This window comes from Lytechinus variegatus, chromosome 4 (genome assembly GCF_018143015.1).
Source record: "Lytechinus variegatus isolate NC3 chromosome 4, Lvar_3.0, whole genome shotgun sequence".
NCBI lineage: Eukaryota > Metazoa > Echinodermata > Echinoidea > Temnopleuroida > Toxopneustidae > Lytechinus > Lytechinus variegatus.
The window spans coordinates 10,414,458-10,430,312 of record NC_054743.1 but is presented as its reverse complement, the minus strand read 5'-3'; the positions used below and the strand labels follow the sequence as shown (position 1 = coordinate 10,430,312).

Sequence of the window (15,855 nt, the reverse complement as noted above, 5' to 3'; positions counted from 1 at the left end):
ACACTTGTCACCTGTGTCTGTGATATGTTACTAAAATGAAGCCCAGAAAAAATTGCATTCGAAAATAATTATTTAGTGCTTCAAAATCGAAATATAAAGTGACCGGAAACACCATCTTAATTTCATCCCATACACTTATGTATACTATTTAGGCGTCTATAAGACGCCTACAAAATCGGGGTTTGCCTTGTAGTTTTAGCTTTTCATTCTCAATAATGGTTGTTTTCAGGGTTTATTAGTTCTAATACATGCACTTGTACACATGTGCAAAGTTAAACAATACCTTTAAGTAATCTTGTGAATATTTTCAAGTGTATCATGGCTGTTTCAGTTGTTAGAATATCAATTGTGCAGCACATTATTTTTGTGATAAATGTGATAATTCTAAATTCTACAAGTGATTATATTTATATACTTTGCAGATGCTTAACATATATTCCTATAACCCTTTGAGTATGAATGTGTTCAATCTTAACCATTGGAGTCTGGCTGGTTTTGCTGAAACATTCATTTTTCTTCTATCCCTGCATGCACGTATGCAGGCCCAGTCTTCAATGGGTTATGTATTTTCTTATCAGCAGGTTTCTAGCAATAGATGTACTGTATATGTATGTTTTTTGATATTATATAATATATTTGTGTTTGTAAACTCGTTTGTAAGTTATAATAAAAAAGAAATGTCCCTGGAGGGGAACGGAGCCTTATATCTCAACAAAAGAAGGTCAAATGTTAGGGAAAAGTATGAAACATGCCTGCCATGTTTAATTTATCCAATGAGAGAGTCTTTGCCTTCCTGGGGAATCCTAGTGTAATCGTTTATGTAGATACAGACCAGACAATGGAAGAGAGATAAGAAAAACAGTCTCCATAACCTGGTGGGTGTTTCATAAAGCTGTTCGTAAAATTACACAGGACTGGAACATGTTCTTGGGTCATAATTCAATTCTGTATGGATATTGCATAGCACAAGAAAGGATCACCAGTCTCGCGTAGTCATTTGTATCTTACAAACTGCTTTATGAAACGCCCACCTGGTGGCCTCCATAGACAGATTTCCATAATACAGTTAAACTTGTATATAATACTAACTTATATAATACTACCTAATACTAATAAGGGGGATAAGAGATGCGGACTTTATATGGTCTTTATGTGCAGGTTCCATGAATATGTTTAAATACGAAATACAGTAATTATTGCAAGACAAATTGTGATTATTGAAAATCGGCCCCTATTAAAGCCGGTTTGACTGTATAAGGCTTGGTTTTAAGTGGACCTGTAAACATAACTTTATTATCCGATCATCAATCAAAATTTGATATATGACATATGAGGCCTTGCCAGTCCAGCCATGATATGCTACTATGTAATTTAAGTAATATTGATTATAGTTTGTACATAGTGATGAAATAAATATTTACATGTAAAACATCAGAATAATCTTGTCTTATGTTAGAATGGCGAGTCTACCTTGTAATAAGTTTGATTGACCCATAATATGAACTCCCATTTAATTTAATCTATCGTTTAAAGCTGTGTTTATGCGTAGTTAAGTATAACACAATCTAAGACTGTCGAACTGTAATCAGCACATTTAGGAACAAAAAATCCACCTGCTGAAGAGTGAAGAAATAACAGTATAAATTGAGGAAATATGCAAGTGTGAACAAGTCTTTACATTTTTTGTTTCCCATAGTTTTAGCAGTCTTAAACTTTAATTGGTTTTTGGATTACAGGTCATTGGATTTAAATGGAAACATCTGAACAGGGACTTCATCATCACACCATGGTATAATTTCTATCACCACTATCATCATCATCACCATCATAATAATAATAATAGGCACTTATATAGCGCCATCTATCTAGAAATGTTCAATTCCGAGGCGCGTTATTATTATTACCTCGGCTTTAGCTCATCAGCACCATCATCATCATCACCATCACCTTCACCATCATTACCATCACGATCACCATCATCACCATCATCATCATCATCACCATCATCACCATCATCACCATCATCATCATCTCACCATCACCATCATCATCACCATCATCACCATCATCATCACCATCATCACCATCACCATCATCATCATCATCACCATCTCACCATCATCACCATCATCACCATCATCACCATCATCATCATTATACTTTCATTGTACATTGTACTTTCTCCTGGGGATATCAAGATTACTTTGCCTTCACACAAAAATCTTTATTTTCTGTTTGGAAAAGGATTCCAAATTAATTAATTGGCCATTTTAAAATTATACTTGTCAATAGACATAGCTTTCAGCAGATGATCTCCAGTAGAATGCACATGCCAGCATATATCGCTCACACAGTCACGAAAGTAAAACTAGAACGATACACAATAACCATGACAACACCTATTGATTAGATTAAAACTGTCTGGAAGAGAATTTTAATGCACACTATACATATCTAGGAAGAATAAAACTCATAGTTTACCTAAACAATACCAGTCATTTTAATTTATCAGAAACTAACTCATCAATGTATGTATCTTATTTACGAGCCCAACATTGATTTAGAGAAGGAAAATGATATCGATAATAAATAATTCAACAAGAGTTTTTTCATTGATATATCATCTGAACTTACAAGATACATGAAACTGCTCATTCATGCAATATTGCTAAGTTTACACTACTAACTTGTTTCATACTATCTAGCAAATAATGAGATTCATTTGTATGCGAGTTATTTGAAAGAAAATATCAATTTGTTAATTATAAACTGAAATGTTGATCTCTTAGAAAGTTTTAAATGACAGAAAGGATCACAGAGATTCTATTATTTTATCAGGTAATTTTCATGAGATGTTGTAATTTTCTACTCCATTTAAAGCTGCAGGAGTACATCAGTTGGAAAGTATATGACCATTATTATACAAATACAAAGGTAATTTAGAAGAAGGGAACATCTTATTTTACAAGAAATGATTGGTCATATCCACAATAGCTAATGAAAGACTACTAAATTAATACCACACTACATAATTGTATTGGAAAATTGAATCAGAATAAACTTGAAATAATTTATTAAAATGAAAAAAAAGTAAATCTACTTTTGATTGTCAAGCCTTACTCTCTTGAATAGTCTGATGTTTAATACATGATTTCATTTCCATCACAATGAAGGTTGTATATAAATTTTCATTTATAATCATAAGACTTGAATATTGCTATGAAGTTATGCAATGAAGACCAGATATGTAGAAAAGACAAAATTTATTTTACCTTCTCAAAATTAAGTCAAATTGTATACATTTACACCAAGTATGATTTCACAATGAGAAAAACTTTTTTTTCAGAGTATTTCAGAAGGAAGATTATAACTGCAACATTGAGAAAATGACTAAAAGTTGACAGTGTCAATTGGCTGTATGCCTTTTTGAAAGAAATGACTATTATCTCTCCTGACTTAATCTACTTTCAATAAGATCCTTTAACAGTATTCAGAATCTTAAGTTAAACCATCATTGACATTCCTAATAAAAAATACAATGACAAGCATATCATTCTTACCAGATATTCACTCTCCTATTATCACAATTTTCTTTTCCCAGACTTTTGACATACATGTATTTCTGATAAAACTCGCTGATTATTGTACCTTTGCCTATATTACAAGCAACAATCAATCTACATTCTCCACTCATATCGTCTTCCAGAATATTGATATTATTGCTTCATTATACACTATCAGGAATCAGAAATGATCATATCTATCGCTATAAAAACAAATTCTGTTACTGTAACATTTGATACAATGATGTTGCATTACTGTAATAAATACTGTAACATCATAAAACCCACTTCTGATAACACAAGTACTTCAGTCATACCAACAAAACTGACTCCAGACCGATCAAAGTAATTACATTATTTTAAATGGCATACCATCGAGCGGTTTGGAGTCAGAATTATTGGTGAGACTGCAGCGAGACTTGGTTCAGTGATATTCCTTGCTGCACAATTTTATTCTTCAGAAATAAAATATAAGAATAAAACGTAAAATTATAGTTTTATTTTTAATGAAGAAAAAAAAACTCTTGAAAATAAGCAAGTGGACAAATAAAATTCCTTTGCACAATTTACTGTGAAGTGTTGATTTGTATATAGCTACATAAATTGTAAGAGATCACCCAAAATCAGATGACTTGTTCTTTACCAGTGGTGTGAGTGACATTACTGGTCTAATAACCTAAACATATCTTATTTACAATTTCATTGATGGAAAGAAAAAATGTATGATTTTATCTAAAAGTATATAAAAATCTAATTGAAATATCAAAGAGTTGAAGATTCAGATATTTCTCTGTACATGAAGAAGTTCATTTTATCAGTTTTAAATTAGATAAAAAGATGACAACAATAAGTTTATTACAATGCCTGTTATGTAATTGATAGTGTCAGGCAAGAAGTTTTGAAAGAAAAGCTTGCTGTAATGTCAGGCAAAACTTGGCTTATTCTTTGCCACTAAATGCAAGTCTTATGCATCCATTATAATGCTGCTAAGCAGAGTGTCAGTATAATAACTGACAACATTAAAATGAAATATAATATCATACAAAGACTAGTTATCTACAATAATGGTTTTTGCACTTCACGATCAAAACAAAAAAAGGTTTAATTCATAAAAACATAAACATACTACAAACTAAATTGCAACATTTAGTAAGCAATAGTCATAATAAATTAATCAAAATGTACATTTCCTTCATTCAACATACACTATCAACAAAAATCACTGCATATTTTTAGCCAGATATATCAGAATACATGATTTGTTCTCTGCATTCCCCTTTGCATTTTTCATTCAAAAAGAAAAATCACTTCACTGGGTGCGTTATCAAAAATTTATTGTACCCCTACATTAAGCAGATATTATGCAATGAATTAACGGTAATAAATACTATATTTAAAAGTATTTTCTTTCAAATCATATGCATACTTTATTCTATTTTTTCATGATTTATTTATTTTTTTTATAAATACAACAATCTAGTAAATAGTACTTGTGTTATTGACATAAAAAAGTCCAACAAGACAGTACTGCCAAGGCATGTTTTCATTTTTTCTTTGCTCTATTACAGACACAGTCACATAAGTTCAATTGATTAAATAATAAATAAATAGATTTAAAGATGAATTGTTTCAATTTTGTCCAAGATAAAGAGACTGTCAGTAATAACTACAATATTAAGTTTGATAGTACTATAGATAGAGTCAATATTTCAATATATATATTTTTGTCAGGTATGCTAGTTTATCATTCCTACCTAAAAACAAGATGTGTATCATAAATCATAAGCATGCAAACATCAGCTCAATTGAAAAGAAATTTCAAATCCAATAATGCATCAGCCACCGCCTACCTTATCTCCATGCATTACTTTTCATATCCATCTCTCGTATTTTGTTGACATAATTGAATTATTAAAAAGGAATCAACCAAATTTTCATCACTTTAGAGGTAAAGCAACTCAGTAAGAATTTCATTCATTTAATTTTCAAACCATACAAAAACTTTTGTTGGGGCAGAATGCATGTATTGCTTCTTGTTGTATTTTTTCAGTGTCTGGTGATGTTTGACAAAAACATCTGAAAATTCTACAGATCAATAAAGCAGTTATGTATATATTCACTGCTCATTCAAACTGAGTATTCTTCAAATGTATATTAAGCATGTACATGCATTGTTAGAGTAAATTGGATAGCTGGTTTAAAACCAATTCATGTTTCAACACTTTGGGTGGAAATTTTTTTTATCACAAACTTCAATGATTACAACAGAATTCAATCCACTGCCAGTCATTAAATTCTTGTCTGATATATGGTCCAAACAAAAGACGATGAAAATCGTGGCAGAAATGATAAACTAGCAATTAATATTCTGATTGACTTGCTACGTAATAAGGGTGGGGCCTAGAGGTTGGGTGTGGGTGGGAGGGATTGTACGGCAAAGGGGTAGGGGAGGGGGGTAAGGTGGGCAGGGTTTTTAAGAAGTAGTACTTCTTTAGCCTTGTGCACAGTTAGGGCAAATAATATCTTCGCCTTCCGTCACAAAGCACTCGTTCACCAGTGAGACTTGACAACGTTTGCAGTTGAAGCATTTGTTGTGCCAATTTCTCTGCTCAAAACAGACGTATTTAGTTCCGCCTTGACCTGGGGGGGGGGGAAATGAAACAAAAAATCAATATTACATTTGCTTGTGTGTAGAATGCCTCGATCAAGCTGGGATAATGAAGAAAAACATAAAGAGCATGATTTTTTTTAAAATATTTGCTTGTCTTTATCCCCTTCTGTCTATGTGTTAATGTATATCTGTCTGTATCTCCCTCTTTCAATCCACCTGAATAAGATGAAAGTATCCTATTATTAGTGATAATGTTAACATTCCGGGGGGGAGGGGTAATTAAAACCCCAGACATGTTACTAGTGTCAATACTTAGCTCACACTTCTAATTAAGTAGCCTTTGAACCCTTTGAGTAATAACTGTCACAATTAAAACTAACTAAATATTGGGTTCATCCAATATCCAACAATCAATGGGTATCTCTGATTCTTCAGTGAAACCAAGCCAAGGTACTAGGGGTGTGAGTGGTCACAAATAAAAAGATCTGAAAAAAGCTGAGGAGTGGTGAAAAAGTCTGCAATAGAACGAGCTCCCATTCTTTTTGTACGGAGGAAAGCCAAAAAAGCTAAAATTAAGCTGAAAATCAAAACAAAAAAATCTGAAATCCGACAAAAATCTTAACTCTCCCACCCCTGTAGGTACTTACCAACAATGGGTTGCTTGCACTCCGAACACTTCCTGGCGTACCTCTCTCCGAAGCAATCAGCGCAGAGTCTCTTATCATCTCTGACAGTGAAGCGAGTATTGTACAGAGACTTGCCACACTCGGCGCAACCAAAGCATTCTCTGTGCCAAGGCTCATTCTTGTACTGAAGTCCACCGGTAGAGATGATCTATGAGAAGAAAAATACAAAATGGGATGATAATACCAAGATCAGACCTTGGATACACTGCTAATAATTAGGTGTTCCATACATGAAACACCAAGCTAATATATATGTTGAATTCTTGTTTTTGTTACAGTGAAACCCTTGGTCCTCACTTCAAAATCTTAAACAATTTGAGATGGGTCAATAATCTGTTCCAAATTCGTGTTGATTTGAAAGAAGAAGAATACACCCTTCCTGTTCAACTACTAGATGATGGGGAATTTATTTGCTCTTTAGTAAGGCATTGCCCCTCAATTAAAGATCCCTCTGTAGATCTGTCAGTCTGCTGGTTCATTATCTCTATTATGCTTTCTGAGAACTTGGGAAAAATCAATAACACTAATAATTTAAAACAAAAGAATCAGATACTAAAGTTCATGACAATGCCCCTATTCTCTATGATGAACAGCAAGGCAATTAATGCACAAGATAACGCTTCAAGCTCTGTTCTCTAACATTTGTATTAATCACATTCAAATTATATTTCTGTTGAGAAGTTTAAAAATCTAATCAACACCCTTCTTTCTAATTCTTGATTCTCTTTGCCCCAGTCTACAGAGTGAATTTGGCATTTTTAAAGTCACGCCATAGCTATTTGTATACCAGTAGCAGAATGTAGTTGAGGGCAAGGAAGACAGGTGGAGTCAATCGAATATATTCACTTAATGTATTCATGTATCCACTTAATAGCTCCTGGTATATACCTGTCTGCATGCTTGAGTACCCACCCTAGATTGTATTGTTCCATTGTGGTGGCACCGGGGGAGGGGGGTCACTCGACCCAAAAAGTGGTGGGGGTGTGCCGCAGGCGAGACAAAAAACGGGGGCCTTGGAGCGGGCTTATTGTAAAAATGAGGGCCCTCAGAACGGACTTCGGAACTGCAAATGTTTGTGAAAATGGGGGTCCTTGGAACGGATTGCCAGCGTGTGAGTGCGTATACTTCCGGGGGTGGCACTTTGTTTCATACAGTAGGTCAGTGGTTGGTGTAGGATTGTGGGTGCTCAAGCATGCAGACAGGGTATATTTATTTTATTGAAGTATGTACTACATTTATGTATTATTTTGATGTATTTAAAGTTTGTGAATGATTATTATCATTTTTTTTAAATGCACTTTTTGTTAAGAGTCTTAGGAAAATTTTTGTGTTTTTATACATAAAAATAAAATGAAGTGAATAAAGCTAAGGATCACCCTCACGTACCTTGCCACATCCAGCGCACTTGGTACCGAAGGTCTCCTCGTAGCATGAACTGCAGTAGATGTTGTCTTCCTTGGGTACGAAGCTCCCTCCTCCGATGTGTTTATCACAAACCTTGCATCGGAAACACTTGTCATGCCATTCCTTGCCCTGGAAACCAAGACGTTTCATTCCTAGCAAAAAAACAATAAAATTGGATGGTATTTAGCGAAAAAGTATATGGCTTCCATTGAATATTAGATTTGAAATTTCAATAAAAAAGGGAGAAATCCAAAGAGATGCTCTCATTTGGTAAATTGCCAATTCGTCTACTACCAACTTGTCCACTCATCACATGGTCTACCTTCATTTAGTCTAATGCATTCCATCCATCAACGTTTCTTCGAGCAACCAGTTAGTCCAATAACCATTTGGTCCAATCATCACTTTATTTAGTCTATGACTATTTCGTATCATAACGAGTTGGTCTAATACAAATTTTATTTTCATCATTTCACCCAAATAACATTTAGTCCGGCCAAGTAGACCAAATGGTATATGGACTAAATGGCTATCGGACCAACTGGTTATTAGACAAAATGGTGAGTGGACCAAATGGCATTTAGACCATGTGAATAGTAGATGAACAGATGGTAGACCAAATGATAGTAGATGAGTTGGTAATTGGAAGAATTGGCATTAGACCAATTGAAATGAAGATAAACCCTCTCATTCTATCAGGTGACGTTAATAGGTCTCTCAAATTGTCATGGTTTGGACTACAAATAGAATTGAAATACAAGAAAATCCAGAAGCTGATCTGAGAAATGGAGATGTTATATCAATACGGACGATGCGGTGATGAAATGAACAGTCAAATAACTCTCTTTTTCTCATAGGGTGCGTTTATTCGACACTTTTTTACCCTAGAATCATGATTAGAATCATGATTCAAATCACGATTCTGCAGAATCACGATTGCGTTTAGTCGAAATTGAATATAATCATGATTAGAATCACAAACATGAAACACGAAAAAAGGGGCGTTTGGAAAGACGTTTCTGTAGAATCACGAACGAAAAAGGTCGTATAAACGATATCGTGATTTGAATCATGATTCTATGACGTCATTGTGTCGTGCTTCTTCCGGGTTCGACTCAAAGGCGCGCGCTGTGTTTCGTGCAGGTTAATTTTCATGTAGCAGTATTGCCAGCATTTAGGAATTATCATTCTGTGTATTGTACCCCCGGGGTTGTACTGTAGCGTCATTTGTATATTTCATTGTTTTCATCAATCATTTCTTCAAGTTCCAAAGGCACAAATTGGACCGATCGACGATGAATTAACTCAGGGCTTTGCTTGTGCTTTGGGCTCAGCCTGAAGCACAAGCATCCCTTACCGGGATTCACAGAAATAAGCAAGACGATCCCTTTCAGCGGCGCTTGCGAGGGAGGGATTTCAACGGAGATGTGGCACCGCCTGTCGAGACAAAATTAACAGAATTCGTGCCCAGTACAGGACCATCATAGACAAGAAAAATCGATCGGGAGGTGGGAGGGAGGATAATGACCCCTTCTAGTTCCCGATCAAAAACAATATGAGGTACAATACACTGAATTCTGGAAGTAAAAGATTTATTTTTCGGAAGCCGAGTAAGCGTTGCACTTGCACAAACGTTTGCTCGTTAGCTCCGGCGGCAGCAAAAATCTAGCAGCCGACATGAAGTTAGAAACACGTGCGAAAATGTTGACCTATACTTCCTGGGTCAAACTGCGCACTGTGATGCGCACTGGATCGGCCCGAATTCAGGGAGAAACAGCGTTAGAAAGATGGTCGTATAAACGCTGATTCTGTCGGATCGTGATTCATGCTGCTGTTTTGAATCATGATTCAAATTGTGATTCAAATCATGATTCTGGGTCGAGGTCGCATAAACGCAGCCTTAGTCGGCATAGCACATGACTATTTTAACATGTATTTCATCCATAATTGTGCTTCAAAATCAATGAGCAAGTCAGAGATTGATGTGAATCACTTGCATGTGTGGGTAGCTCATTTTACTCATATTCCTATTAATGAATTTCATGGGAGCAAGGGGCCTGCATCAGAAGAACTTGCAATTTTGGTTACTACTTAGAGGGGGGAAGGGGGTCTTCCACAATGAGTTAAGTGTGACATTGAGTCACACTTAAATGTCTAGAAACACGCGGAATAGTAGGCATCATCGTATTGATCAAGTCATGCTAAAAAGACGCGCACTCGCTACAGCGTATTAATCAGACTCTAAGTCATACTTTTTAAAAGCGGCTCAGCAGCCAGTCAAAATAAGTTTCCATGGTAATTACTGAGCAGCAAATTTACCTTTGTCATTAGTCTACATGAAACAGACCCCTTGATTTCTCACATGATTCTCAAATATAGATTGAATCTCTTGCTATGAAAATACAATTGAAAATACTAAAAGGAAAATGAAATAGTGAAATGTAGATATAGTATCTCTACAATTATTAAAACCAATGCAATCACAAACAGACATCTATCAAGTAACAACTTATGGCACCTGTATAATGAGAAACATATCTAGACATCTTGCAAAATTTAATTCACCTGTCTTAAAAAAAAAAATCACTAAAAATTTCAAATATTCATATGTATATCTTCTTCACGATTGTCTTCATCCTTATTGGTTATTACATGGGAAGACTTTATAGTAGGCCAACATTTTGTCTATTGATCTGTGTGCAAAGAAAATTTCAAGTAGGACTTCAAAGTAAGGATACATAACCAGACAGAAGGACGAATGGACTGACGGATTGAATGATAGATAAGTAGATCGATAGAGAGAGAGAGATGGGCATACCAAAAAGTGTGTTGCATCGGGTGAGTGTACCGCGAGTCCAACTCAACTATCTGCGCATGCACTTATCATCCGCAGCCTCTACAATATAACCATGTAAATTAATCACAAAAAACCCATAATTCTCAGCTTTTAAAACACTTATATCTTTTTCAGTTTAACTTTAAAACTAACTTTGAAACTAAGTGTAAAACTGCTGTACATGAACTGTTTGTTTTCAAGCTTACTGGCCAATTTTGTTTGAAATGACCTTTTTATCGATGTTAACGCAAGCCAAAACACCCTCCCTAAACACACATTTCTATAAATTTATCAATGATCAAAGATAAGGGGTTTGGTTGTGATTGGTGGGAAGTGTTTCTGAAATCGAATACTAACCACTTAAAACATTTCTTAATAGAATACAATTTCTAGTTTGGAACTTTCTATCCCGGCTTTTCATTGGCTCCACATAATTCTGGCCAATATCCTCAATGTAGTTTGTTATACATCTGTCTAAGAGCAGCCGAGAAAGAGAACCTCTCCTTGATGCCAATTTGAATTTCATGCAAATGTTTCAAAATAATGAACAATTAATTGCAAAAAGAAATTGTTCAATATCTTCATACATATGCTATATACAGTACTTTTGATATGTTTTTCATGACCGTTTTACTACTTAAATGAAAAATTCTGAAATAATATTATTAATCAGTACATGATTTATTCCTTGAAATTTAGAAAAATACCAATCTACATGTGGATTATCCCAGCGCACACCTCGCGAGCATCGCACATGATGACCTTCAAGTACGTGGATGCAACAAAGCAGGCGAAACCTATTGACATTAGACAGATAAATAAATTAGATAGATAAATAGATATAGAGGGAGAAAAAAACTAGAGAGAAAAATAGAGATAAAGAGAAGGGACGGGAGAGGAGTGAAAAGGAAAACAAAAATAAAAACTAAATCAGGACAATGGGTTCTGTTATGATATTTTTTCTGGAGAGGAGGGAGGTGAGGGTGTGTTTAATATTCAAAGGAAAAGGAAATATATAATTTGTAAATAACAATTAATCCATAGGGAATGTAATACAACTTAGTCATTATATGAATGTAAGTGTGCATGTGCATGGTGCTGCGGCAAGCAAATCTATGAGTGAAATTGATAATGAAACAAAGAAGAAAAAAAACCTCTTTGATGTATTCAATAATTTTCAATTCACTACTCATTAAAATACATCCCATAAGCATAATACAGCGCCAATTATCCCCATAATCCAAGGAAAAGCACCACCATCATCATTATTGTCATCATCATTGACATCATAAGTGTTTTCATGGTGGTGGTTGGTGCTAGTATGAACTGTCCACCATGGGATATTGATGCAATATTACACCTGCCCATCAGGCACTAATTTTACCACTGATAACGAAAGTGATATGACAATGATAATTTTTATGTTTAAGCCATGAAAACTCACTAGCGTTGGAATCCCTTCAACTCCAGTAACTTGTCAGCCACCCCACCTCCCCCTCCTAAAAAAAAATCACCACTAAAAAGTTTTGGGTAACAACTGAATCAATCTATTCAAGATAAAGAATGAACATAAATATTATCATTTGATTTATTTCCTAGTTGTAATACCCCTAAAGAGAAATTGGATGTCTACCCAGCAAAACCAGGCCAAAATTACATTCATGTCAATTTTGTCTACACGTAATTTCCTTTGAGAGAATGTAAAATGATCAAATCAGATTTGGTATTATTCAAGAGATGTCTGTAACCCAATAGTGAGGTATATCAGAGATAAGAATATGAAAAAACCTTAATGTTGTACTAATAACAATCCTTGATTAGAATCTGAATATAAAAAGGCCAAAAATCATTAGTGTACGAATATTAGAAAAACAGACCCAATACCCTTCTAAACTTAACATTTTTCACTTAAATATTTATGATTTTAGTAAGGGGACATGAAAATGATATATCATAATTCCAAAAGCCAGTAAGAATGGTATGAAGTATCCAATAAATGATTAATTGTTCTGCATGAGATATAATCATGGTTTTGATTGATAACAAGTGTAAAGCACAAAACTTGGAATGAATTTTCATGAACGACTTTTCATACTTGTATGAAATCAAGAACTTTTCAAGAATGGCAAAGTACTCTGAGTGACGAACTTGACCAAAATCTGAAAATGGAGTATTCAAAGATTGGAATGACAATGTATGGAATGTATGAAGACAAACATCTCTTCATGTTTAAAAAATGAGAGAGAAAAAAAGATAAATTGTAATGTGTAAGTTTTAACACACTAAACACAAAACAAAAATGAGGTATCAACATGCCTACAAAACCACCCAGAAATTGTTTTATAGTCAATAAAATAGGTTGGAGGGGAATTATAATTGAACTATACATGCTAATATTATATTGTATGTTTTTAGTTATTATTACTCTGATAATTTGGATAGGAAGATAGGAGGGTATATATATATATATAAAACATCCCCTAAACATTAATTTGTAAAGAACTGGATAGTTTACTTCTTTAATAGCATTATCTGATTTACTTCACATATTGCCAAGCAAGATGATGTAAATGTTTTTCCTTGACAGAAGATGATTTGGCAGTTGTGTTTAGCAGCAGTCAGATATTTTTAAAAGTCATTTTAAAATATGAAATATTGGATGAATTAATTTTAAAAAGATGTCTACTCATGCATTAAAAAAAATACTTTAACATGTTTTGATGAAAAGTGTGATTACATCATTTGAAATCATTTAAGAACTGACTGTCACATATATTTCACATATTGGTGATGATAGTTTATCAAAATAATTAAATACATGCTCCAGTCTTTATCTCTATTTTGGAAAAGGGTCTGGAAATTGAATTGATAAACTTTTCTTTAAATTCTATTACAAAATTTAAAATGAAAAAAAAAGATAACAAAGGGGATTAAAACACACGCAAAAGTTAGTGCTTTCCCATGAGTTTCGCAAGGCGCAATGCAAAAATAGTGAAAAATCGTGTTACCTTCGCCAGCCTGACCTATACGAACAAAAATGACAGGTAATCTAGTCACACAGACATGTAACAATGACATTTTCTAGTAAGTGCATAAACAATAACATTGTGACAAAGTGAATGTGCAGGACTATAAAAAGCAATGGTTATATATTATTGCATTTTTGTCATAATAATAATATGCAACATTTATATAGTGCTTAACAGGTTTCTAAGCGCTTAACAGGTTTCTAACCGCTGCATAATATCATACTTTTAGCATAGCTACCCTGATCGGAAGCACAAGCATTAAAGGAATTTCTTCCTAATAGGTACTCATTTACTACACCTGGGTAGAGAGTGGCAAATGTATATAACTGCCAAAGGACGCTAGTGCTGCAGTGGGATTTGAACCCTGTACCGAGCCACAATCACTTCTATTATTATCATTATTGCATAAAGATCTCTAAATATAGATCATTATACAATGTATCAATGAGTCAATCAATTAATCATGTCAGAATTTCATCCTACTGGGTAAATCATACTCAGTTGGTAGTAAGTGCATTAAGAAACATTGGTGTTGCTACAGTCACACCTACAGAACCGACTCCAAAACGACCTATGATATGTCATTGAGAATAATGCAATAACTTTGATCGGACTGGAGTCAGTTTCACAGATGTGACTGAGGCAAATCAGTGAGGGTAAATGATGATGATACTTTCTGATATAAATTGATACATTATCAGATTACATGATGTCATTATTTGTGATTATCAATCCATGAATATTACTAGATCACTCTGCTATATAACATTGTAATTAAAAAACTGAGTGGTAAGCTAAAATATTGCAAGCTGTAGTATCAATTGCAGGGGAAAAGGTTCAGTAACTGTTAGACAAAAAACATATATACTAAATGTGCTTACTGTGTTAAGAATAAAAAAGTATTTTTTCTATTTGCTACAATGATCTTGTGAAATGGTATTATCAAACCAATACATCCATTAAATATCATAGCCAGTTAAGTGTATAGTTTAAGAAATGCAGAAGTAAGTAATGAGGCATCCGGAGAGAAAAAATGGTTGGAAATATACACATATATATCTTTTGTAATACCAATGTTTTTTAACCTGACTGTTAAGAAAGCACAAATGCCTGTGAGCAAGCAACCAGGGGACCAATGGCTTAAGGTCCTCTCTGAGGGACCTGGGCACTAGCGCACCACGGGGGAATCGAACCCGAGTCTCCGGAATCCGAAACCCCCTCTCTACCAACTGAGCTATCGCTTCTTTTTTTAAATTACAGATTGATGGACAATATAAAAGGTGATAGAAATTGTGTAAATCAAAATCTTCTTGAGGCAAGCTTCTCACAACTGTTACCGTGTTTACACATGACTCGGCTCTAGTGTTGAATCCTCAAGCAGGGTCGAACGCTGCGAAGAGGGCATGCTGTGATCGCGTTTATACGTACATATAAAAAGGCGAGTTCAACACGGCTCGCGGATCTCGAACGGAAGAAGAATTATGACGTCGCAAATTAAACGCGGGAAATTCACCGCCGGAATCGAATCTTGTCCGTGCGAACAACAACAATGCCAAAAGTGAAAGTGCGCGCAGTGACCTGGTCAAGAGAGTTCGACACGGCTTTCTGTTTACACACGAAAAAATTGCCGAGTCTGACTCGGCTCGCGGGTTGAAACCTACGATTTTGGCGGATCAAAAAAGCCGTGTTCGACACGGCTCGCGGATCACACTGATCGCGTTTACAC

General features: G+C 34.7%; 1 protein-coding gene across 2 annotated transcripts in view; it reads right to left on the bottom strand.

Annotated features, from left to right (window-relative positions):
* Nucleotides 1-5,814: 5,814 nt before the first annotated feature.
* LOC121413346 (prickle planar cell polarity protein 3-B-like) overlaps nt 5,815-15,855 on the bottom strand; it is a 62,885-nt gene continuing 52,844 nt past the window's right edge. Inside the window, exons 8-11 of one of the 2 annotated variants that reach the window (XM_041606131.1) lie at nt 14,109-14,123; nt 8,247-8,416; nt 6,822-7,008; nt 5,815-6,203 (exon numbers count right to left, since the gene is read on the bottom strand). In XM_041606131.1, coding sequence (XP_041462065.1) covers nt 6,055-6,203; nt 6,822-7,008; nt 8,247-8,416; nt 14,109-14,123 — 521 coding nt within the window. In that variant the 3' untranslated portion in view covers nt 5,815-6,054. The remainder of the gene's footprint in view (nt 6,204-6,821; nt 7,009-8,246; nt 8,417-14,108; nt 14,124-15,855) is intronic. The other variant, XM_041606132.1, reaches the window with a different exon arrangement.